We start from the raw sequence: 26,905 nt of genomic DNA, 5'->3' as shown, positions 1-26,905 counted from the left end.
TGGTGAGGTGATCTTGGTTAATTCCGTCAAAAACTTGTCTGAGGGTGTCGGCGTCGGTGTCGATCTGAGAGTGACATGTCTGCTTCAGCTCTGCTGAAGCAGACACGTCCGCAAGCCACGCCGCCACCTAGTGGACCCTCCCGTCGCCGCTCGCACTCCCAGTTAACCGACATGTCCATCTTCAAGATGCGCGGCTTTCTCCTCGGGAGTACGCACTTTCTTAGGACTCCCCATTACTCTCAGGACACGATCGAGCGCGAGAGGCTTTGCTCTTTAGAACGGAGGTTGCGTGCGGTGTTTCCGTCGGTGGGCGTGGCATAGCTACTGGGCGTGCGCGGCTTGGCCAGGTGGGGCGGTATCTGGTCGCTAAACGACGCGATGCTTGCTTCCTCTCTCTTTCTGTCCTTTTTCTCTCTTTCGTTGATGTTCTCTCTGTGTCTATTTCGTTTTTGTTCTGCATTTTTTTCACTCTAGTTCTCTCTCTCATTTTTTTGTGCTACACTTTACTCTTTTCCCTACTCATCACCATCACATCTCTGCTCCTCATTCTCACTTCCGTTTCCCGCCCCCTCGCTGCACTATCCTGTACAAGGCTATGTTCTGCTAGCGTGCCTGAATAGCCGCGTGGTAAGATGCTTGCCTCCGATCGAGGGTACGTGGGTTCGAATACAGCCTCGTGAAGAATTTTTCTCTATCTACTTTTCTTTCCGTCTTCCTGTTTGTTTCTCTCTCTTCCTTTTTCTTTCTTTCTCTCCCTCTCTCTCTGTACTCGTTCTCTCACCCATCAGGGTTATAAGAGGCCACGCCGTAGAGGAATTTGGTCAAATTCGGTGGCACACATCCGTTCATGATGATGATGGTTTTCGGGCATGGTCAGACACTTTACGCCGAGCTAGAATAGCTTCGCTGTTAAAGAACGCGCGCGTTATTATCTTTCGGCATTTCTCCTCTTTTCGGCGCACTCAGTGACCGCAGAACGGGGATTCACATGACATCATTGGGGTACATATTCTCAATTCTTCCATATACGAGAAATATCACTACTGAATTGTCTCCCACCCTGCTTTGCCATGCAGTAGCCCACCCGTTCTTCCTTGTCTCGCATGACCATCGTGCGCGATCAACTAATTTCGCAAATACCAGAGCGTAGGCGACAAGCGGGAAATCCTGATAGGTTCAACGCTTAGTGCTAACATTGTACGTTTGCTTTAGGAAGACATAAGTGGCGGGGAGATATCACCTGCAAGAAGAGTAGTGAAGGTGAGAACGAAACCATTTGAAGAGGAGCTGCAATATTTGATTCTTCCAACAGACGAACACTACAGCGGGGACAATGCAGCTCTCAATAAAAAAGACGAGCCCGCATCAACGGCAATACTACATTTATTTATTGCGATAGCAATTATATGGACACTCTGGAGAGGTCTTTAACGTCGCCGTCATGTTCCGTGCAAAGTCGAAATTGATAACATGGCTCCGCGCATGATATGTTCTAGCCGTGAGTAAAAGCTGGCGAGCGCTGGCGAGGCCTGCGGTCGATTACTCCTCAACCAGAGAGGAAATGCCCCGTCTTTCGCTGGGCGAAGGAGCATGAAGGTACATCGGGGGAAGGGGGGCTACGTGGTCATAGTAGTAACTGTGGACATTCACGAAAAAGGCGTGATCGGGAGCCCTGGCGCGCGAGTTATTTCGAGAGACATCAGAAAACGGCTCCTATACCCTTCTACGCGCTGTGATCTCACCGCTTCGGGCTGTGACCACTGATACAACAAACTGCAAGCTTCTCTCCCTGAAGCGGCCGTATTAAAATAAACCAGCGTTTTGTAGGGTTACGCGAGATCGGGTCAAAAAGTTAGCTGTTAGCCATAGTTCGTATAACATTACGACATGTTGCCATCCCATTCACAAGTTCGCTTTTTCGTTGCAACAGCTTTTTTTTCGAAATTCGAGGGACAAATTTCTCTCCCCACCAACTTTCGAATGTTCCCCTCATTCACCCCCTCGCGCCACGCCGCCGCCGATCCGATGAACCCCACGCTGTTCACACGCCGCCGCCGGAGGTGGAAACACCGGCGCGCCGCCACCGGTGATTTTGGGTCCGGAACACAGGTCTAGTGCAGCGACATACTCCACCATGATGACAGATATACTACGCAAGGCGCTGCCATCCGACGTTGTGGTATCTTACTACAAAGAAACAGCGACCACTCCAAGCCCAAGAAGCCCGACACGAGAGGCTGAAGCCTCCACTTCATCCTCACTTTCCAGCGATGATGAGCTGGTACAACTTTTGACCTTTCTCCTCATTGACGTCGAAAGTAGAGAGAGAAGCGGAATCGCAGAAACTTGGGAGGAAAAAGACCATAAGAAGAAATTCCAAAGAGAACAGGCACCTCCACCGCCAACTTCATCCGTTCTGCATGTGTTATCTGAGGTGAAGAAGCAGTCCGTGTTCTGCTTTTCAACGAACCATGATACAGAGGTCTGCGACAGCGACGTCCGCGAAGAAAAGTTAAAGAAATTGCAAGTTGCCAATCGCTGCTTTTGTTGTACCTGGCGTGGACATCGCTCAGAGGACTGTTGGCGTAGAGTCACGTGGGGATGGTGTAAAGGGCGCCACGTTACATAAATCTGCGATCTTGCATGGCAACCAAATAAGGCACCTGTCACCACCACTGTAGATGCCAGCAATTTGCACGCAGGTAACTTCAGTGCCATGCACAATGAGGCACTGCTTCAAACTTGCCGACTATGGATTATCGTAGAACAAAGCTACGGCTATGTTAGGGGTATAGTGGATGGGGGTAGCCATCGGGAAGGCATCTCTAGAAACCTCTGTCCCAAGGAAATTGGAAAGACTAGAATTCATCTTTGTGCATTCAGAGAAGCCTCCTCAGCTCAGCAAGAGCACCGTTTGGCGCAGGTGTGCATTCGCAGCCAGTATGACGGAAAGCTTTACTTTATCGACGCCATTGAGATGCCGTTCATTTGCAACGACATTATACAGGTGCCTGTTAAAAATGAGTTTGTGAAAGATATGCAAGACGGCGGACAACCCACCGCAGACAAATTATTTTTACCGGTAATGCCTGCCGTACCTGTAATTGGGCCCCTAATTGGTGCTGACCATCTATGGTGAATTCAGGACAGGAGAGATGCGACGCCACTCCGAAAACCCTGATTTGGTTGCACTCGGCTCAGTATTTGGTTGGATATTTCAGGGGCCGATAAACGTCCGTACTTCCCTACACGTCTCTTTGAAAGCCTGGGCTTTGAGAGTGAGACAGGCTTGCTCGAAGGTTTTGGGATTTAGAGAGCGTAGGGCTATTAGACCAACCCGAGGGACCTTGTGAGGAGGCACAAGCGGTTGTTAGTGGGTTTGAACAACACACCACAAAGAAGGGTGGCCGCTACGAGGTAGCACTGCCCTGGAAAGAAAACTCTGGCCAACATTCTGATAATCGAGCTCAAGCGGTTAAGCGCCTACAGAGCCTTGGCCGAAAGATGCTGCGCAATCCTGACTGTGGCTTGGAATATGATGCTGTCATGCGAAGCTACGGGGAGATGGATTTTGCTGAAAGTGTATCAAAGGAGGCGGGCAGGCCTCCAATATACTTTATGCCTCACCACGCTGTGCTACGTGGTGACTCAATGAAAACAAAGTTGCGGCTTGTGCTTGACGCTTTCTTTCATGAAAAAGGTGCTACATTGGTAAATGAGCACCTAGAAAAGGGTCCATGTCTCCTTTAAGATCTTGTCAGGTTGCTGATCTAGTTCCGCCCCTATCGTATAGCTTTGACAGCGGATATAGAAAAGGTCTTCCCGCAGATCAGCGTCAGAGAACAAGGCCGGGACGCGTTGCGGTTTCTATAATTTAAAACATTGCGTTCGAAAGAACCAGCTTGAGAAATGGATGAGTGGAGAATGAAAAGGGTGCCATTCGGAACCAAGGCTAGCCCTTCCTACTTATAGCTACGCTGCAGCAGCACCTAAAGACCATCGAGGGACCTGAGCTAAAGACAGCGGTCCTTCTCACGGACTCGTCTTATGTGAACGACCTTCTGGTAGAAGCGGAAACCGAGGATGAGGCTGAAAAATCTTCCTTGACTGAAATAACATTCTAAGGGCATGCGGCATGAAGCTCCGAAAGTGGTCGTCCAACTCAGGTAGCTTACGGCAGTGGTTTACTTCGTATGATGAAGTCAGTCACTAACTGGAATGACACTATGAAGGTGCTCGGTCTCCTTTGGAATCCGCGAGTACACTGATCTACACTGATGTTGTGGCCACTATCACAGTGGCCACAAGATCAGTGTACGGCGTTTTGTGCAAAGAACGCTACTGCAAAAGACTTGTTCTTGAGAGGATCAACAGAGTCCTTGGCCCACTTGGATTGTTAGCCCCTTTCACAGTCAAAGCCAAGATACTTTTTCAAGACTTGTGAAGGTTAAGCATTGGGTGGGACGAGGATTTGCCCAGCAATACTGTAGAGCAGTGGGAAAGATGGAGGTCTAGGCTTACTGACTTGGGCATGTTCATGGTGCCCCGTTGTGTTTGTCCGGTCAATGGGGCAAAATCAGTGCAACTGCACATATTTTGTGACGCCAGTCAGCGAGCATACAGATCTTGCGCGTACTTACGCATAGAGGAATCTGACAACTCTGTTCACACAGAGCTTATATTTGCAATGTCTAGAGTTTCGCCATTGAAGGGAATGGTACTTTCCCGGGTAGAACTCATGGTTGCTATGCTTAGTGCTAGAACAGCAGACTTTCTTATAAGCTGCTTGAGCTATCAATGCCAACTGCAATCTTTCTACTGGACAGATTCTAGTATCGTGCTTCACTGGCTGCTGGAAAATACATCGCAATGGAGCCAGTTTTTCCGGAATAGGGTAGTCGAGATTGAAGGTTGCACCGATAAAGGTCAGTGGAGGCACAGGCACAGAAAACCCAGCGGATCGCTTAACTCGAGGCACGTCGTTACACTGCCTCCAAGGAGAACGAGAGTGGTGGCACGGGCCTTCGTGGCCCTCATCGAATAACAACGATTGGCCAACTCTTACAGAGAATATTACGCCTGCAAGACATTTGATATTTGCGGAAGAAAGGAAAGGAATAATAGTCCTGCGTTCGATTTTGACTTGACTCATCACAGCACTTTCCTACATCTGCATGTAAAAGCATGGGTTCTCAGATTTGTAAGTATTCTCAAAGAGCCCTCCATGCAGTCCGAATCGACGCTTACTCCTCAGGAATTTGAGAAAGCAGAGGTCTATTGGGCCAGAACTATCCAAGAGGAGGGATTCACTGACAAGGTTTCCCGGCTTCAGAAAGGACATCCTGTGAGTTTGCAGTCAAGCGTACACAAGCTGAGTCCACTTTTTGGTAACGATGGACTGTTACAAGTGAGAGGCCGCCTGCATTTCTCTGAAAAAAGTGAACATGTACAGCATCCGCTACTGCTGCCTCCTGGCGAGCCTTTTACTGAGCTCGTAATACGTGATGCCCGTCGAAGAACGTTGCATGGTGGATTTCGAGACACGTTCACCGAGGTACGCGAAAGGTTCTGGATTCCAAGAGGCCAACAGCAGGTCAAGAGGGTTGTCACCAAATGCAACTCGTGCGCAAAGATGCACGCAAAACCGGGCGATGCGCCCACTGCGCCTTTACGAGCAGACAGAATCTGTCGTTCTGAACCATTTGGAGTTTTGGGTATAGACTTCGCTGGACCATTGTTTACGAAAGAAAAAGGATCGTTTTCCAAGTCATACATCGTTCTATTTACCTGTGCAGTAACAAGAGCGGTTCACCTTGAGCTTGTCTCTTGCCTGTCAGCCGAAATGTTCATGTTGGCTTTACGACAGTTCACTGAATGAAGAGGCTTGCCATCAGTTTATACAGTGACAACGCCAAAACTTTCAAAAAGTTGACACGAGATATTGCTTCCTTGCAGAAAGTGCTATTTGATGGAAAGTTCCAGAGCCAGTGTGCAGCTGCCCGCATAGAATGGAAATTTATTGAGGAGAGAGCAGCCTGGTGGGGTGGCTTCTGGGAAAGGATGGTCAGAACAGTCAAGGTCTGCCTCCGAAAATTGTTTGGACATGCAAGGCTCATTTTTGAGGAGCCTAATATGAACCTTTACGAATTTGAAAGTGTCGTGAATTCTCGACCAGTGACGTATTTCGACGTCTCCTGAGGATCCTGAGGTGCTAACTCCAGCCCATTTTCTCACGGGAAAGAGACTTACTGCCCTACCATCTTCTGATCAGGAAGTTAATTCGTCAAGGGAGGCTGTGACACGACGGTGGACACACAGAAATCAAATGCTGGAGCACTTTTGGAAACGCTGGAGGAAGGATTACCTCCTGTCGCTCAGTTCTGCTCATGTTTCTGATAATCGGACTCGGAGCGTGGATGCTGGAGACTCAGTTCTCATTTATGAAGATAAAGCTCTCGGTCAGATGTGGAAGATGGGCAGAATTTCTGAGGCGAGGAGAAAATAAGATCAGAGCCTGCATGATGAAGCTGCCGAACTGGTCCACCTTGCGGCGACCAATACCGCTCCTTTACTTTCTTGAATTCTCTGCCTACGTCTAGCATTTCCGGGGCAGGGAGGTTGTTGTGTCTTTTTTTGCATATATGTGTTTCACAATTTGAGCGGGCTCATAACGAGAGAGGGCTGGCAAGAGAGAAGTTACGAAGAAGCGAAGAAGGAATAATGGCGTTTCGGTCTCGGGCAGGCGCGGACCCACCTTCGGCTATCCTGTTACCTCGACGGTACAAGTGTGCTTGGCTTGGCCGCCTCGGTTTTCTTGACTCTGGGGAAAAGATGCCGAGATGCGGTGTGATGACAAACATTTAGCAGACAGTGAACGCGAGTGTGAGACTCTCGCCAGACAGTGAACCCAGGTTGACGCTACTTGGAAAGTGAACTGAAAGGACACGAGTTTATTCTCTCTGTATCTGTGTGTTCGTGCAACTTTTATGTAAAACAGTTTATGTTCTCTTTATTGTTAAACCTTGTCGACGTGTTTTAATGCCTCACGCACTTTCTCTGCGATAGTCGCAACAAGCTTAGCCTGTTGGGTCTCAATACACTTGTTAAGCTCTGCACCCGAGAGACCTAGTTGGAGACCTATAGCGGTGAGGCTTCTAAATCCATGGTGGAGTCTGAACGTGTGTCTGCACCGAGCGAAACTGTCTTCTTTCAATGGTTTAACGAGCGAATCCTGGCAGGCTCACCAGTTTTTGATGTTATTGGGGCCGGACCGCTCCAGATAGAACCCGACAGCACGCCTGTGCACAAACAGACGTCACTGCTTCTATTGCGCCCTTCTGTAGGGACAAACACACACATTACGTCATACATAACAAAAAGCGCGCAAACTAAGATAAATGAATAAATAGAACGTCCATCCTACAGTTCAGGTCGTCGGGGTAGTCGCCTGGGCCGTCGTTGATGCCACGTCGGAACCTTTCAGTGGCGAAGTTGACGTTGCTGCAGCGCCTTCACCTGCAGGGATGAAGTCAGAAGACGCAGGGTCGCCGCGTCGACCTCGGGTGGCTCAGCGCCACGGTCAACGAACTGGAGCCGACGACACGCGGGTTCCGGCGCCAAAGAGTTGTGCCCTTTGAGCCCCAGCAGTACGCCTGGGAAGCCCCGCGCCAGTCCTCCTGGACCTACGGGGCTTACACCGCAGGTCCAGGAACCCAGTGGTTCAGGAACCCGGCAGGTTCAGGAAGCCGGCTCCAGCTCTCACAGACCGGTCGTCAAAAGGGAGAACGAGCCCGAACGCCACGTCAGCCGTCCTAGACACAGTCGTCTAGCGGAGGCTGAGCTGTCCACTCAGCTGGTGGGAGTGTCGCGATGTGATCGGGCTTGTAGAAATGAGCCAGACACCCAGCGAGGTAGCCCTGCCTCGCACGACGAACCTCGCGCACTGCCGAAGGCACGGGTCACGCACTCTCGAGGTCACGTGTCACGAGCTGCCGTTGTCTTCCCCGTCGACACCGCACGGCACATCCGCGCACAAATCACATCCGCTTCCCCACCGTACGGCACACTGTCGTGGTTCATGGGATTCGTTTTCGCGTCCGTGCACCACATATTATGACAACGGTAATCAGTCTGCATCACCTAAACAATAAGTGAAACCGATTTTGGAGTGAACTGAAACTTGTATTCGTATGCCTCCCTGGCGTCGTACAAGAAATAGTTTTAGTTCTTGAGTGCCCAGTGAGTGCAATGCAGATACCTTAAATCACGTGCTTACCTTAAATACCTTAAGATACCTTAAATCACGTGCGTATATAGCTTATATGCTTGTGTGAGTAGTAAATTCTAGGTTCGAAGCGAATAGTGAGTTGTTACAATATGCTACAATATGCTTTAAAATTGAAACAAGGCATGTACAAATGTCGTTATTTTTTACAGGTTATCGCTTGCATTCTACCGAAAGTCAAATGCTACTGCTATTCAAAGTTGCTTCCATTTCCATTTGAACTAATCAAAGGGAAATGGAAGCAACTTTGAATAGCAGTAGCATTTCACTTTTGGTAGAATGCAAGCGATAACCTGTAAAATATGTTACGTTTGAAAACTTACTAAACTTAGAGCGTATAAGCCGGTATAACAAGCTCTTAAACTTAAAAAAATGATGAATCGATATAAACGTGATATGTTCATTTAACCTTGAAGTGTGGCTTGGCGGCAGTGTAGTTTCCCCTGGATAGGTGTAATCACGGTATAGCACTCTTCCACTGCAGTGAAACCACCTTTACGGGGGTTTCATGCGCGGTTTATATCTAATTGTTCATTTCGAATACTTCGAAATTTCGAAGAATTTAAATTCGTGTCGAAGCAAATTTGAATACTGTATTATTTGTTCGAATATTCACACACGCGTATATATAAGTCATGATTGCGTCATTTAAGAATAAAGTACAAATTTGCAGTGTGCGTGTCTCGACTTCTTTTTGTCCGCGCCTTCAAGTCGCTGTGCCAGCCTTGCCAGGGTGGTCTAGTGGTTATGGCGCTCGACTGCTGACCCGAAGGTCGCGGGATCGAATCCCGGCCGCGGCGGCTGCATTTTCGATGGAGGCGAAAATGTTTGAGGCCCGTGTACTTAGATTTAGGGGCACGTTAAAGAAGCCCAGGTGGTCGAAATTTCCGGAGCCCTCCACTACGGCGTCTCTCATAAACATATCGTGGTTTTGGGACGTTAAACCCCAAATATTATTATTAAATCGTTGTGCCATCATCGCCACGCAGAACCAACTGGCCCAACTGAGTGGTAATCTTTTCGACGTTTTTTTTCCGAATGTGAGGCAGCAGCATTTGACTTTCGGTAGGATGCAAGCGATAACCTGTAAAATACGTTAAGTTTCAAAACTTAGTATAGTTAGAGCGTATAAGCCGGTATAAGAAGCTTTTAAACTTTAAAAAAATATGAATCGATGTGAGGGTAACATGTTCATTTAACCTTGAAGTGTGGCTTCGCGGTTACCAGGAACGCTGGTTACCAGGAAATCTACATTTGGTAAGAGTTAAGTTCGAATGGGAGAAAGCAGAACACACAATGTTTGGGTTCGCGAAATGGCAACACGTAGTCTGATCGCTGTAACACCGGCAAGCACCTTTTCACTGTCAGAGTTGTGTTTTTGTTATGTTCTTTAAATTGCGATCCGCTAACAATTCACAAGAATGCGCTTAAAAGCACCATGAATTGTTTTCTGAATATTGCCCAGTACATGTTATCAAACCTATAAGCTAAGGGCCTTTGGATACGTGTAGAATGGGTAGTGTTTGTGAAATTTAATCGTCTACTGCTTATGTAGCATTCTACTTGACTGCGGTTGTCTCTTGCAGAATTTGAAGCTCGCACGAATGGAAATGTATCCTCTCGAGGTTCGTACACTTTTACTCGGTCTGCGTAAATGCGTGTTTCTCAAAGATGTAAACAACATGCTATCCGTTTCTCAACAGATAAAAGAATGAAGTCCATTCCTCTTGTCGTTGAGGTTTACCTAGTCAGCGATCACAGCCACACAGTAGGACTACGGAGGAGGTCGTTGATACCTTTAGAATACATGTCGACATACATGTATAAGGTAAATCATTATATTATTACCTGTTGTCGTTTGCGTATTTAGGCTACTGCTGTTATCGCACTGTATGTGAATTCCTTGCCGGGTTTTTTGTACATTTGTGAGAACTCCCGAAACATTAGGAATTCGACATTACTTTTTAGGACACGTAATCTTCTGTATTAATCAGTGCGTTAGCAGCCTTATCAGATGAATAATGGTAGGAATACTGAAGCCAATATCCTGTAGGTCCTTCCGAAAATGAAATATTGCACTCTGAAGGACAGCGCACACAACCATAGCGTTACCTTCACAGCGACTTCAACGATAACTACTTTTTTATATGCGCGGTTTTTCATAAGTCCTAACACATTTCTATTGGCACCTCCAACCAACTTTTTCTTCTTTGATATTGCGGGCAACGGCAACCGCCGAAAGCGTCCTTCCATTTCCAATGCGGAGGTTAAATAAGCTGGGCGTGTTGTAGGGTCTTGAGCCCTTGGATCCCACGTCCACGCGTTCAATTAGGTAAGTGAGGGAGATAAGCCTAGGGTCATCGTGCGCCCGAGTTATAGCACAAGGAAATGAGCAGGCACACTAAGGCCTTATTGCATTGATTGATGATGGAGTTTATTGGCGCAAGGGCCATGGTTGGCCAAAGAGCGCCATGACTATGAGTGTTAGGTAGCAGTGACAAACGGGATGCACATGATTAATGTAACGTGGCTGTAAAGTGGCCTAAAATAAGTCGCTGTAAATTGCGTAAAGTATACGAAGGCTAAAGCTATGGCAATGATGCAAGAGAGCGGCAATGCTAATGGACATCGTGTTCATCGGTCCGGTCATCATGCACTACTGCCTCACCCGTCTCCTTACACTCAAGGTCTGGCAGGCAAGTGCTTTGAGAGATTTCTGCCGCAGCAGCGGCCTCTCCCACGACAGGCAGTGCTATGGCTGACCTGGGTATATGATAAGTAACTGGACATCCTTTAAAAACTGTAAAACTGATTGGTTGTTAAAAAGCGACTCGTTACCAAGAAACATCGCAGGATGGAGTGGAATATGCTGTCGCGATGGCAAATAAAAATGTTTTTCCGGTGGCCTTCTAGTTCACGACATTCGATCAGGACATGAAGCACTGTCAAAGGATCACCACACTTAACACACGCTGGCGGGTCCCCGTCGATTAACAGGTATGAGTGTGTGTTGTATGTGTGTCCTATGCGCAGCCGACAAAATATGACTTCGGTCTGACGAGACTTTCCTATGGGTGGCCAGTTTCCAAGCTGCGGTTTGATAGTGTGAAGTTTGTTGTGTGTTCTTGTGTCCCATAAGTGCTGCCAGAATGCTCTGAGGCTTCTTAGGAGAGGCTTTAAGTCCATCACAGGAACAGCCATGGTTGCATCGGCTACGTCTGTATGGACACATGCAGCCAGTCTATCTGCCTGCTATCTCGCGGTGCCCTGGCACCCAGCATACAACAACGTGCTGTTTTAATGCATGGATGGTACATAGGACCGAGTAGATCGAGGCGATAACAGGATTTTTTTCTTCTTCAAGTATTTAAGGGCTTTAACGACGCCCAAAGAATCTGTGTATAAAACTGCGCGGCAAATTTTCAGGTTATTAATGTGGTTAACAGCCGCCAATACCGCATGAGCCTCTGCTGTGAAGATGCTTGTGTTAGGGTTCAGAACACCGGCATCCGAAAAGGATGGACCGATCGCTGCGTAGGACACACCAAACTGGGACTTTGAGGCATCTGTAAAGAATTCAGGATAACTGTATTTGTGCTGTAGCTCACGGAAATGCATGTGAATGTGTGCAGCAGGGGCACGTTTCGTGACTTCTACAAAAAATAAATCACAGTGTAAAAGCTGCCACTGCGACGGCGGTAGCTGTGCAGCAGGAGCAATCACGAGGTGTTCAAGAAGTGGAATATCCATTTCCTCAGCTAGGCCTCTCACACGAAGTGAGTAGGGCTGTCTCAGCGTAGGACGATTGTTAAAGAAGGCAGAACTGCATAGGTCATTGACAGTTGAGTATGAGGGGTGTTCATTGTTTGCGTTCACCTTTAAAAAATGTGTGAAGGACATGTAGGATCTCTGCAGGTGGAGCGACCACTCGTTCGATTCAGCGTAGAGGCTTTCCACGGGGCTCGTGCGAAAAGCGCCCGTAGAAAAGCGAATGCCTAAATGGTGGACAGGGTCAAGCATCTTCAAGGCGCTTGGTGTCGCAGACTGATAGACAACGGCGCCGTAATCTAGGCGTGTTCTAATGAGGCTTTTATACAGGTTCATCAGGCATTTCTGGTCACTGCCCCAGGAGGTACGTGACAGCAGTTTTAGGATATTTATTGTCTACATGCAGTTGTCTTTTGTATACATAATGTGTGATATGAAGGTTAGTTTAGAGTCCAGAATTACGCCTAGAAACTTATGCTCCACCTCTACTGGCAACCGCTGGCCATGCAGGTCAATTTCTGAATTTGGATGGACGCCTTTCTTTCTAGAGAAGAGGGTTTAACCTGAACCCGTTGTTATCTGCCCACTGGGACACCTTGTTTAGTCCGAGCTGGACCTGCCGCTCACAGATTGCGAGATTGCACGATTTGAACGCCATTTGGATGTCATCAACATATGTGCAATAGAACATAGCTCGTGCGATGCAAAGATGCAACGAGTTCATTTTTATAATCAAAAGCGTACAGCTGAGTACACCACCTTGTGGCACTCCGGTTTCCTGCACGAAGGATCGTGACAGAGCATTTCCGACCCGAACACGGAATGTGCGGTTTGTCAGATAACTTTCGATTATATTTAACATGCGGCCAAGTATGCCTAAGTGCGACAGATCCCTAAGTATTCCAAATCGCCATGTGGTGTCATACGCCTTTTCCATATCTAGGAATACAGACAGGAAGAATTGTTTGTGGACAAAGGCTTCGCGAATTTGTGCCTCAAAACGTACAAGATGGTCAGTGGTGGATCGGCCCTCTGGAAAGCCGCACTGATCTGGATCAAGAATTTTGTTCGGTTCTAGGAAATGTAGTAAGCGGCAGTTTATCATTTCCTCAAATACTTTGCAAAGACAACTTGTTAATGCTATAGGCCTGTAACTGGAAAGGCTAGATGGATCCTTTCCCTGTTCGAGGATAGGGATTACAATGGCCTCTTTCCAGGCGGAGGGAATCTCGCCGGAAGTCCTTACAGCGTTATACAGGCAGAGGAGGGTTCTCTGTGTTTCATAGGGTAGGTGCTTCAGCATTTGGTATATAACACGGTCAGACCCTGGGGCAGATTCGTTGCAGCAGTTAAGCGCTGCTTGCAGCTAAGCGAAGTTGAATGGTTCGTTGAATGCCTCGTTTTTCGCATATTTTCTTTCTAATTTTTGTCTTTGTATAGCTGTTTTGTGTCGTTTGAACGTGTCGGAGTAATGTGTAGAGCTGGATACACTTTCAAAATGTGCGCCCAAAAAGTTGGCCTGGTCTTTCAGGCTGGTGCCCTCTGTATTTACTAAAGGAAGATAATGTGTTTTTCGGCCTCTTATCCTATTTACTCTGCTCCAGGCCTTAGCCTCGTCTGTATAGGAATTAATACCTAATAAAAACTTGTGCCAGCTCTCTCTTCTTGCCTGTCGGCGTGTTCGCCGGCCTTGGGACTTGATCTGTTTAAAATTGATAAGGTCCTCGGCGGTGGGGGAGTCGCGCAGTAACCCCCCCCCGCTTTGTTTTGCTTTTTGCGAGCGTTCCGGCAGTCGTCATTCGGCCATGGGACACGACGTTTTGAGGCAATACCGCTTGATTGAGGAATAGATTTCGAGGCGGCATCAATAATAACAGCGGTAAAAACTGAGCAGCAGCACCAATTTCTAAGGATGACATTTCAGTCCACGAGATACGGGTGAGGGTTCCAAACTTCTCCCAATCAGCTGCATCAGCCTTCCACTGGGGAGCCTGTGGCGGTGAATCGTTTTCCTCTGGCGTGCTTAACAGTATAGGAAAATGGTCGCTGCCGTAGGGGTTTTTAATGACGTTCCAGTTAAAATCAAGTAAAAGGGTGGGTGAAACAATGCTAAGATCTATAGATGAATAACTTTTATTTGCAAGGCTAAAAAATGTAGGCTCCTTCTTCTTCAGCAGACATGCCCCAGCGGAAAACAAAAAATGCTCAATCAGATGGCCTCGCGCATCGTTGCGAGAATCCCCCCACAGGCTGCTGTGGGGATTGCAATCGCCAAGGACGAGGTATGGTTCTGGCAATTCATCAATAAATGGCTGAAATTCATGTTTGTGTAACTGGTAGTGTGGGGTATATAGAGTGAGCAAATTGGTATGAGCTTGTTGAAAAGAACAGCGCGAACGGCCACTGCTTCCAGGGGCGTTTGCAGCTCCAGAGCCTGACACGGTACGTTTCTATCTAATATTATACCAACGCCGCCAGAGGATGCGAGAGCATCATGGCGATCTTTGCGGAATATGTTGTACTGTCGGAGAAGGTTAGTATGTATTGGTTTTAAGTGTGTTTCCTGTAAACACAGCACCTTTGGTGTGTGCTCGTGGAGAAGTTCCTGAACATCGTCGAGGTTCCTGAGAAGGCCCCTCACGTTCCATTGGATAATTTGCGTGTTCATGATGAAGCTAAAAGTACTGCTGTGTGTACGAAAAAGGGGGTGGCTGTTGTTTAGGCGGAAAGTTGAAACTCAAGCAGCAGGGCCGTCGTCGGGCCCCCTTATCGGCTTTTTAGTTTTCTTAGCGCGCTCCAGCGAGCTACGCCGATCCTTTGGCACCAGGGGTGCCAACGTCGTGTCCATTGCCTCTTGCGAGGCACTGGATGCCCGCACGCGCGAGCTGGCGGTTCGGGTTTCGGGCCTCGCCTTGTGAGACGAGGCCTTGAGACCCGACGACCCTGAAGTCGCCGGTCCCTGTTGGCGAGTTGGCGGCGTAGACTGGGCTACTGCCGCCAAGGGGGCAGGCGCCACAAGCGACGGCTCGCTCTGCGCAGGCCGAAGGAGTGGCGGGGGCCGGTGCGGCGTTGCCCCCCTGGCGCGCCGCATCAGCGTAGGGTGTAGTGTGAAAAGGTGTACATCGTTTACGGGCTTCTTTGAAGGAAATGTGTTCTTTGACTTTGAGGGTGATTATATCCTTTTCTTTTTTCCAATTGGGGCAGGAACGCGAGTAGGCTGCGTGATCGCCGTCACAGTTGACGCAGTGAGGTGTGATTGTACAGTTACCAGAGGAGTGGCCTTGGCCAAATCGCTGGTATTTGTAGCATCGCCTAGGACGGACAGCAAGTTTAATGTAGCCTGTTTCGATCGTTGCAGGCAGCATGCTAGATGCAAAAGTTAACATGAGGTGCTTGGTCGGCAATTCTTTGTCATCGCGTCTGATGACGATTCGTTTCACTTCAATGACATTTTGCTCTTTCCATCCTTCTAGGAGTTCTCGTTCGGACAATTCAAGGAGGTCTGCCTGTGAGACGACTCCGCGTGTGGTATTCATTGATCGATGAGGTGTAACAGAAACTGGAATGTTGCCAAATGTTGCGAGACGGCCAAGTTTTTTGTAGTGGTGTTTTTCAGGTAGCTCAAGCAGAAGGTCACCGCTAGCCATCTTAGTTACCTTGTAGCCTGGCCCAAAGACTTCGGTCAGAGACTTTGTCACAACAAATGGGGAAATGGATCTTGCTTGTTTCTCTGGAGTTTCACTATGAATTATGTGGAATTTCAGATAGGAAGGTCTCGGTTGGTTGAAGTGTGCTAGTTCTTCGGTGCGTACCCTCTTGTGAGGGTACGCACCGAAGGGTACGCACATTACCTGACCCCCCTTCCTCCCGAGAGGGAGGGAGGTCAGGTAATGTGTCTTTCGCTGGTGCCTTTCCGTGGTAAGGTGCTTGTCTTCTCGGCACATGGAGTGACACCCGGCGGATGAACGCTTCGGTGTATCCATTCTTTAGTAGCTCGGCGACGATCCTCTCCTCTTCTCTCTTTCTCCCCCCCCCCCTCCGACTTGCAGATTGTTCGGAGAGGCACCTGCGAAAGACACACTACGGGACCCCCTCCCTCCCCAGCCGCCCCACCGGCCACAATAGAATCAAAGGAGCCAGCCCAGCGTATCGTCATCCCATATGTGCCGGGCATCAGTGAAGAGCTCTCCAGGATTCTCGGAAAAGAGGGGGTCACGGTGATTCACAAGCCTGCGTCCACACTCACCCGCTTGCTACAGCGGCCGAAGGATCGAGCAACACCAAGGCGTAGTGTACAAGGGTGCGTGTTCGAAATGTCCTGCCAGCTACATAGGCTACGAGAGCAATTGCTCCCCAGAAAGAATGCGCCAACATAAGATCGACGTCAGGAAGGTGGAAGTGCAACGCAGCGCTCTTACAGAGCACTGTGAGAAGAACGACCATAAGATCGGCTTCGACGGCGCTTCTGTTCTAGAAACAGAAAGGAATCCGGGGAGGAGGCTTTTGCTCGAGTCTTGGCACATTCAAAACACACGGGCAAATGTGAACCGGTCCTTAGGAACAGTGCCCTCAGTGCGTTCACGGCGTGCGAAACGTGAGGGAAAGGGAAATCCGGAGCCGTGGTGCTTCCATGACCAACCTCGTCACCCCCTGAGGAAGGGACCGAATCAGTCCTGAAAAGTCAGGCTCTCTATACACCTTTCCACTGAGGCGCTCTTGGACGCCGCCATAGTGCCCATAGTTCACCATAGTGCCCGACAGTTCACCGCTAGCGACGTCTCGCGGCGGCGCTATCTTGGGCTGTTTGCTCTCCGTCTTTCCGTCGAGACGCATACATTTGTCGCATCTTGTGTCGTCAAACTTTTGTTTTAGTTCTCTGTAAGCTTTGCGGAGACGTTAGTTCGGTTCTTTTGTGACTCTCTGAGCTTTCCTCACTGTTGTACAAGACGGTCGGCATCGAGTGTTTTGCGATTTGTGGTATTTGTGTATGAACGGTGCGTGCTGTACGGCCGTGTTCACATTCCGATGGCTGGTGGTGCGTGTAAGGAGCCCTTCGACTTAGGAGGTAAGATCACTCAACATGTTTATGATTTATGTCACCGCATTAATGTTCACGACAACGTTATAGTGAGAATTCTAACAGCGAGCACGATGAAACTGAACTTATTGCTCGTCAAATGCTATACTACTACAACGCTGCATACCCGTGCCGTTGCCAGAAAATTGTTCACCCAGCTGCAGTAAAAGTTGCAGCGCAGTTACGCTGCACTTGAAGGCGAGCGCTCGCAGTTTCTGCGTGACAACAGTTCGCTGTAGCTGTACTTTATTGACACCGTGCTTGTACCGTTTTTCAACGTGGCGGTATATTGAAGCTAATCGAGAAACCTCGCTATTGACACACCGCGATATGCTGTCGCATGAGGCCGAGATCCGCGGTCAGATTTTTTCGTTGCCATCAGAAATGATTAATTGCGTGTGGCTCCTACAATTCGGATCGCAATAGTTGAGCTAAGGGAGGCATGCGACTGTCTGCAATCTCGATGGACGGATCGTAAATGTATAGATGCGGATCGAGCAAAATCGCCGTCCATTGTTTTCGGGCGAGCATTATGCTAGTGCGGACTTATCATTGTGAGCACTCCTTGTATCTTAGGAGGTGAGCCGTCGCGCTGAGCTCGTAGACACGGGTTCAGTCATCGATCACGCCGATCGCATGTTCGTGAGGGCGAAATGTGAAAATAGTCGTGTACCTACGATTACGTGGTCGCAAATAAAACCTGCAGTTACATGAGGTGTCGTTGCTCTTTTTGCCTTTATTATTTTGCACTTTATGTGAAAAATAATACATTCACGCTCATTGTTACCCATCCGAGGAAACAAATAACCCTTCTGTTAACATTTTTCCAGATAGCAGGAGCCATGACCACCCTAACACGGTGAATGAATGGCTGGACGACATGCGGGAGGGGGCTGTGAGAGCCCCTGACATAATTTTTTACCTATTGAATTCCGAGGCGAAGCATCGGCACGGAGTTTAGATCGCTGCGCTTGCCGTCCACAAAATGCGCTGAACATACATACACGTGATGACGTCGAGGGCACAAAACCTTTTCTATTGACTGCGACGACCCACTGTCATTTCAAATAGGCGTCAGCGGGAAACCGATGCAGCAAATACACGTTGCATCCGCACTCCTCTTGCAACACGTTGTGCGTGCCGCAGAGCTCTTTTCTTGCTGCGTTCCTCTTCTTTTGGTTATAACTGCAACCGTAAACAACGCAATGATGCCCTTTTGATAGACTGTTCTTGAACGACATTTCAATGTTCAATTAATAACACCAAAATAGTGCACGCATTGAATAGCCACTACACAACGTGAATGGTGCACTCTCTCCAGCAACAGCCCAGATGAAGGGGCGCGTTGCGCAGGAGCCTGCTACTCTCGTCACCAGGCGGCGAAAATCGGCTTGCAGGTCGCTGGTTTGATGTTGCCGCTAGAAAGGTCTATAAACTTTTCTGGAGCCATTTCAACCTCCTAAATCTTCCACTTAGCCAGACAGATTTCTGTCGAAATCTTTACATTTAAGATTGAAAATGTTTGACAACATGAAGCCTGTCTCACACCATATAGCTGCCTTTCCACTCTCACATCGACGGTATTGATTACCTGATGGAAAGCAATTTAAATATATAAGTGTTTCAATCACGCAGAATCTGTCAAGGAATGGGCACATACAAAATACGTGCTCGGTTAAAACTACATCATGGTACATGAAATATAAAGGTCCTAAATAACAAAACCTCAATTAGAGCATTACTAGAATATGTCTCAGTCATTTGAAGCCCTCTCCAAGATGAATGGAATAAATATTTTACGAAGAATCGACGCAATGCCATGGGCTTTATATAGACCACGTACCGTCGGCTAGATTCCGTCACACAGATGTTGCTGTTCTTGGAAATGGGAATGCTAGAATCACGAAGGCAAAAGAGTAATAATAATAATAATATCTGGGTTTTATGTCCCAAAACATAGATATGATTAGGAGAGACACGGTGGTGGAGAGCTGCGGAAATTTCGACCGTCTGGTGTTATTTAACATGCAATGAGATCACACAGTAAACGGGCCTGTAGCATTTCGCTCCATCGAAATGCGACCGCCGCGGCAGCGATCAAACCCTCGACCTTTGGGTCAGCAGCCGAGTGCTATAACTACTGCTCCACTGAGGTGGACAAGGCAAATGATTCGACTGAGAATATTTTTAGGATACTGCATCGACAACTAATATCTAATAAATATGGATTCATGAAACTACAACGGAAACGAAGTAGTCGCGTTAATCGCAAATATATTAAATGCGAAGCATTTCTTAGCGAACTTCTGCGACTTTGAGCGTATCTATCTATCTATCTATCTATCTATCTATCTATCTATCTATCTATCTATCTATCTATCTATCTATCTATCTATCTATCTATCTATCTATCTATCTATCTATCTATCTATCTATCTATCTATCTATCTATCTATCTATCTATCTATCTATCTATCTATCTATCTGCTCGTTTCGTTAATCGAATGTACACCAAAATTGGTATGGTAGAACATGACTGTATGGCGAACATGAATGACGAGTCATTACATGAAAATCATGACACGCATGTCATGAACGACATGATATACATTCCACAGTCTTCGTGCTCTTACAGCCGTTTCGTTAAATTGATATATACCAAAATTGATACGGCGTGACAAGAGTGTATGACGAACATAACCGACAGGTCCTAACGTGCAAATCATGACACGCATGTCATGTACAGCATGATATACCTGCCATGCTCATGAGGCGCTCACGGCCGTTTCGCTAGCTTGTTATATACCAACATTGGTACTGCGTGACGTTACTGTGCAACGAACACAAATAACATGAGTTAACATGAAAATCATGACACGCATGTCATGTACAGCATGACTTACGTGCCACGCTCATGGTGCGCTGGCGGCCATTTTGCTAGCTTGATATATACCAAAATTGGTATCTTGCGACATGACTCTATGACGAACATAAATAGCACGAGTTAACATGAAAACCATGACACGCATGTCATGTACAGCATGGCTTATGTGCCACGCTCATGGTGCGCTGGCGGCCGTTTTGCTGGCTTGATCTACCCCGAAATTGGTAGTGCGTGACGTTACTGTGTAACGAGCATAAATAACACGAGTTAACATGAAAATCATGACACGCATGTCATGTACAGCATGACATATGTGCCACGCTCACGGTGAGCTGGCCCCCGTTTTGCTGGCTTGATCTACCCCGAAATTGGTAGTGCGTGACGTTACTATGTAACGAACATAAATAACACGACTTAACATGAAAATCATGGCACGCATGTCATGTACAGCGTGACTTACGTGCCACGCTCATGGTGCGCTGGCAGCCGCTTCGCTAGCTTTATCTACCCCGGAATCGGTATTTGCGAGGTGGCTGTGTGACGAACATAATTAACACGACTTACCATGAAAATCATGACAAGCATGCCATGTACAGCATGAGTTACGTGCCACGCTCATGGTGCGCTGGCGGCCGTTTCGCTAGCTTGATATACACCAAAATAGGTATCTTGCGACATGACTGTGTGACGAGCATAAATAACACTAGCTAATATGAAATCATGACACGCATGTCATGTACAGCATGACTTACGTGCCAAGATAATGGTGCGCTGGCGGCCGTTTCGCTAGCTTGATGTACCCCGAAATTGGTACGGCGCGACTTTACTGTGTAACGGACATAACACGAATTAACGTGAAAATCATGACACACATGTCATGTGCAGCATGACTTACGTGCCACGCTCATGGTGCGCTGGCGGCTCTTTCGCTAGCTTGGTCTGCCCCGAAATTGGTATTGCGCGACGTTACTGTGTAACGAATATAAATAACATGAGTGGCACGCATTTTCTTCAGTGACAGACAAGACGATGTATGCAGCTCTTTGCTGGCTGCTTCGCATTACATCGATTCCCACAATGCGTGGGATCTGGCGGTTTTTTTATAACCATGTTTTCCTCGCAGTGGTGGGTTTTGCTGCTGCTTTTAGAGCGCAGTTCTTAAATGCCCGTTCCTGCATTGAGCGGCGTCGCCGTTCGCGTCGGCATAACTGATGGCCATGAACAAAAAGTCGCCAGATCCCACGCATTGTGGGAGTCGATGTAATGCGAAGCAGCCAGCAAAGAGCTGCATACATCGTGTTGTCTGTCACTGAGGAAAATGCGTGCCACTCATGTTATTTATGTTCGTTACACAGTAACGTCGCGCATTACCAATTTCGGGGTAGACCAAGCTAGGGAAACGGCCGCCAGTGCACCATAAGCGTGGCACGTAAGTCATGCTGTACATGACATGGGTGTCATGATTTTCATGTTAACTCGTGTTATTTATGTTCGTCGCACAGTCACGTCACGCAATACCAATTTCGGGATAGATCAAGCTAGCGAAATGGCCACCAGCGCACCATGAGCGTGGCACGTAAGTCATGCTGCACATGACACGTGTGTCATGATTTTCAGGTTAATTCGTGTTATGTCCGTTACACAGTAAAGTCGCGCCGTACCAATTTCGGGGTACATCAAGCTAGCGAAACGGCCGCCAGCGCACCACACTGTAAGCAAGAGCCGAGATGGGAGTAAATGGACTTGTCCTCTAGCGCACGCCCCGATGGGGGTTTTATATACTCCGTCCAGGGGAGTAAAAAATTTACCCCCCTTAAGGACGGAGGTTTTGGATGGACTGAGGGGAGCATTTGTTTACATCCATAGGGGAGCTTTTCCAGGTAAGCATGGGAGTAAATTTTTATAACCATGGGAAAAAAAATGCTTTTCGCTGTCGCACCATGCGCCTGAGAATCTTTAATTAAATTAGCATCGAAACATGCAAACTAGATCACACGTACACAAACATGCACACAACATTCGCAGAGTAATACAACACTCACACTGACAACCGCTCGCCACCCGCGCTTCACAACCAAACTTTGGTCACCGAGTATATATAGGCACCACATCTTGACCTCCAATGTAGCTCAGATGGGACACTTCTTTTCCGTGTAATTAAGCAACAAACATTCATGGCGTACGTGTAAATTTGCGGTGGCCTTATAGATACCACTGAGGCACACCTATCTTTTATTATAAAGCCGCCTAACATTCAACGCCTTTTTATTAACGAATTTTGATTATCAGCTGGCACTCTGTCGCATGAGGTGTATCCGCCTTAGCAGTACTGTGCGTGAGTCTGTAAAATGCACATAATCGTACATGAACCACGAGCGGCCGTGCACGAACGCTTCAGCGGCACACATTCACGAGCAACACCGGCGAAGAACCGCGTCGCCCCGCCGGTATACCGCGTTGTGGCCGACGGCGTCGCTAGGCCTCTCCCAGGAGTACGGCACGGCTATAGGATGAACGACAGCTCGCGATCACAAAATGCTTGCTGCTGTACAGTTTTCGTCGCCGTTATTTTACGCACACACTGCCGCTATCCGAGTCCGCTATCCGCGTTAAGCTACGGAGCGATGTACTTACAACGAACCAGATGGCTCGTAGTCGCGGTTCCTGTTGCTCGCAGTGCATCGGCGGTCGCATGTTGGTTCAATCTGTCTCGTATCGGCGCTCGCCTTCTCGCTAGACGTTTGACAGCGGTGGTTGCATGGCGCAAAAGAGACAATTTAGACGTATTCATTCCAGCAGCTTTTTATTTTCTGTGAAACATATTGTTTGCTTCACCGGTGGCCGGTGCGAGCTCGTAGAACTCACCACGGCGATCGGTGTGGCGGTGCGAGTTCGCTACGCCGCCGGCTTGTGTACCGACGACGTAGCGAAGCCTTCTTACCGCTTAGAAGTTGCAGCCGGTGAAAGATTGGTTCGGTGACACTCCGAGAAGCAAGCGTTGCCGGTGGTCGGGGCGAGCGCGTCGCCGGCGCAGCTCTCACACCGGCCGCCGGCCGGCTTGATGCCGAGGACGTAGCGAAGCCTACTTCTTACTGCTTCGAAGTTTTAGCCAGTGAAACTCCAGAAACAACCCGCTGACGATCGCAACAGCTTACTTTTGTTACCGATGAAATTATTTTTCGCACTTCTTCGTAACTCGGCACGTTGAAGCGAGTTATCCGTGGCGTGTCGGAGGCTTGCACTCGTGTGCATGGGCATTGCCGCTTGACGGGAGAATAAACACGCGACAGCCAGCTCGATGTGTTCGCGGTCGGACGCTGGCGCGAGTTGAACTTGTCTCGGCCGGCCGTTGCAAATCCGCTCTGCACTGATAATTTTGTTGTCTGTCGACAATGCTCACACGGCGACCCACACTAGGCACTGGAGCTTCCCACCGGCGTGCTAAACAGATGCCCGTACACACACGCACATTCACACACGCACGCACGTCACGACCAAAAATGCACGTGACACGCACGTCACGACCAAGAATACTTTTTAAACCTCCCATAGGGAGTTTCTAACCACGTGATCTAAAACTCCGTGGGGAGTTTAACAAGGCCATGTCGTTCATAAACTCCCTCATTAAGCAAGGGGCATTTTACGACGACATGTGCCGACTTCACTCCGCTAGCACGGAGTAAATTATTGGGGCATGGGGGTTTTTGGAGCTCATATGCTGGAAAAGCTCCCATCTCGGCTAATTTTTGTTCACAGTGCATGACCGTGGCACGTAAGTCATGCTGTACATGACATGCGTGTCATGATTTCATATTAGCTAGTGTTATTTATGTTCCTCACACAGTCACGTCGCAAGATACCAATTCCAGGGTATATCAAGCTAGCGAAACAGCCGCCAGCGCACCATGAGCGTGGCACGTAATTCAAACTGTACATGACATGCTTGTCATGATTTTCATGTTAAGTCGTGTTATTTATGTTGGTCACACAGTCACGTCGCGAATACCGATTCCGGGGTAGATAAAGCTAGCGAAGCGGCTGCCAGCGCACCATAAGCGTGGCACGTAAGTCATGCTGTACATGAAATGCTTGTCATGATTTTCATGTTAAGTCGTGTTATTTATGTTCGTCACACAGTCACGTCGCGAATACCGAATCCGGGGTAGGTCAAGCCAGCAAAACGGCGACCAGCGCACCATGAGCGTGGCACATAAGTCATGCTGTACATGAGATGCGTGTCATGATTTTCATATAAAATTGCGTTATTTATGCTCGTTACACAGTAACGTCACGCACTACCAATTTCGGAGTAGATCAAGTCAGCAAAACGGCGGCCAGCGCACCATGAGCGTGGCACATAAGCCATGCTGTACATGAAATGCGTGTCATGGTTGTCATGTCAACTTGTGCTATTTATGTTCGTCATACAGTCATGTCGCAAGATACCAATTTTGGTATATATCAAGCTAGCAAAATGGCCGCCAGCGCACCATGAGCGTGGCACGTAAGTCATGCTGTACATGATATGCGTGTCATGATTTTCATGTTAACTCATGTTATTTATGTTCGTTACACAGTAACGTCACGCAGTACCAATGTTGGTATATATCAAGCTAGCGAAACGGCCGCGAGCGCGTCATAAGCGTGGCATGTATATCACGCTGTACATGACATGCGTGTCATGATTTGCACGTTAGGACCTGTCAGTTAGGTTCGTCATACATTCTTGTCCCGCCGTATCAATTTTGGTATACATCAATTTAACGAAACGGCCGTAAGAGCGCCAAGACTATGGAATGTATATCATTTCGTTCATGACATGCGTGTCATGATTTTCATGTTATGACTCGTCATTCATGTTCGTCATACAGTCACGTTATACCATACCAATTTTGGTGTACCTTCGATTAACGAAACGAGCAGGAGAGCACAAAGTCGTAGGAGGCTAGATAGATAGATAGATAGATAGATAGATAGATAGATAGATAGATAGATAGATAGATAGATAGATAGATAGATAGATAGATAGATAGACAGATAGATAGATAGATAGATAGATAGATAGATAGATAGATAGATAGATAGATAGATAGATAGATAGATAGATAGATAGATAGATAGATAGATAGATAGATAGATAGATACGCTCAAAGTCGCAGAAGTTAGCTAAGAAATGCTTCGCATTTAATAAAATCAGAATAAAATATCCAGAATCGAAAGGGATTGAACCCGGGCCCTCTACGTGGCAGTCCGAGCATTCTACCACAGAGCCAGGCTGGTGTTTGAAACTCGTTTGCAAAAAGACCACATACAGGCGTCACGTCGGCCAAGGAATCTCCTTAACCTATGCGGTATGGTGTGGCTGAAGAGTAAAAGTAACACAGGAAATCCCACAATGCTAATTGCGCAACGAGTGTGTGGTTTAAAGCCTCCCACCAACTGCAAAATGCTCAGCCATAATTCTTCATCGCCATCAGTCACATGCAGCATAAACAAAGTGCACATAACACCTTACATATGTGCAGGGGGTACCTCGCTTATTCGTAGAAACACGAATATTGGCGTATTGGGCGCTTCCCTATTTCACACAAGTTATGATTCATGGCGTAGTGGATACCATGAATGTGTGCCCCAAGAGAGTTTATAGTGGGCTCTGGAAAGGCCGCTCTTCCAGCTCTCGCTGAGACTGTTCTGCGCCTTCGCGCAGTCCTGGCATTCTAGAGCGCGGCTCTTCGGCGCCCGTCCTTGCGTTGAGCGGCGTCGGCGTTGGCATAGCCGAGAGAGCTAACGAGAACGAAAGATCGAACGCGGAGTCTGTCGATATCACGAGCCACTGGGCACTAACCTCGCTTTCTTCCTCTGTCACGTGCGTTGGCCCCTTGGTCGGAGCTCCTGCGCATGCAGGGCTGGCACGTGCACTCTGAATGGCTTCGATTGTAGTAACGGGGCTGTCGGCGTTTCGCTTGGTTCGCGAAGCCTGCAATGCACAGAGCGGTGTGCGTGGCACGCAAGCGCTGGCAGTTTCTGTGGCAATATGTAATGAATGTTTCATTGCTACGACTGCGGAAAGCCAAAACTTGAACCATAGTTGGCGTAGCCCCAACAAGAAGCAGCGCTCAGAATTCGCTTTAGGCAGTATCGTAACCGCCTGTGAATTTTTCCGCAGCCGTAACTGAAGTTTGGAATGCGTTATCAAACTTTGTGGCAAAAGCGAGTGAAGTTTGTGTATTTGTAATATCCTTAGACATTACGCGGCCGTTTATCTATCTGTTTAAAGTGTTTATTCATTTTATTTTACCTACACCATAAGAATCATCCACAAAGGGTTGACAGTATGAATTGCCAAGGCTGTTGCGGAAAATAGTCTAAGAAGTATATTAGCACGTTCCCCGCAAAAATTACTGTCGATTTCGTTTTCCTTATCGCAGGTGAGCCTGTTACTGCAGCAGTTAAAACCCCCTATAAGAATCGCCTTAGTAGCATACGAACGCACATATGAGGTAAGCACTACGATAATGTAGGCATGTGCCATATACGTAATAAAAATCGAAATGTTTGCAGAGAAATGTCAAATATGAAAAGTTCACGCGTACTGGAGATGTGGACGCGCATGGTACAATCACAAAACTGAGGCAGTACGCAGCAAAAAGCAGTTCAGTTCATCAATCAGACTTGCTGGTTTTGATCGCCGGGTAAGTAAACTCTCAGTGGCTTTCTACCTATATACTACGCAGCAGAATGGATGTACGAAACATCGTCACGATTCAAGGAAACGAGTTAACTCCGTCGCAGTCTGCACCGTCTCAATGCGCACAATAAAATGCACCGTCGTACTTCTTTCATAACTGCCGTAGTAATGTGATACGACTGCATTGCAGGGCTGAGCAGAGAT

The 26,905-nt window shown here is 47.8% G+C and overlaps 1 protein-coding gene across 2 annotated transcripts in view; it reads left to right on the top strand.

The window, feature by feature from the left end:
• LOC119402368 (venom metalloproteinase antarease-like TpachMP_B) overlaps window positions 1-26,905 on the top strand; it is an 86,936-nt gene that overhangs the window by 14,727 nt on the left and 45,304 nt on the right. For both annotated transcript variants that reach the window (XM_037669505.2, XM_049418618.1), the window contains 4 exons: window positions 9,871-9,909; window positions 9,988-10,112; window positions 26,442-26,513; window positions 26,575-26,705. In XM_037669505.2, the coding sequence (XP_037525433.1) occupies window positions 9,871-9,909; window positions 9,988-10,112; window positions 26,442-26,513; window positions 26,575-26,705 (367 nt within the window). The remainder of the gene's footprint in view (window positions 1-9,870; window positions 9,910-9,987; window positions 10,113-26,441; window positions 26,514-26,574; window positions 26,706-26,905) is intronic.

The sequence above is a fragment of the Rhipicephalus sanguineus genome, chromosome 8 (assembly GCF_013339695.2).
Source record: "Rhipicephalus sanguineus isolate Rsan-2018 chromosome 8, BIME_Rsan_1.4, whole genome shotgun sequence".
Lineage (NCBI taxonomy): Eukaryota > Metazoa > Arthropoda > Arachnida > Ixodida > Ixodidae > Rhipicephalus > Rhipicephalus sanguineus.
The sequence above is the reverse complement of the archived record's forward strand: the minus strand, read 5'-3'. Positions and strand labels throughout refer to the sequence as shown.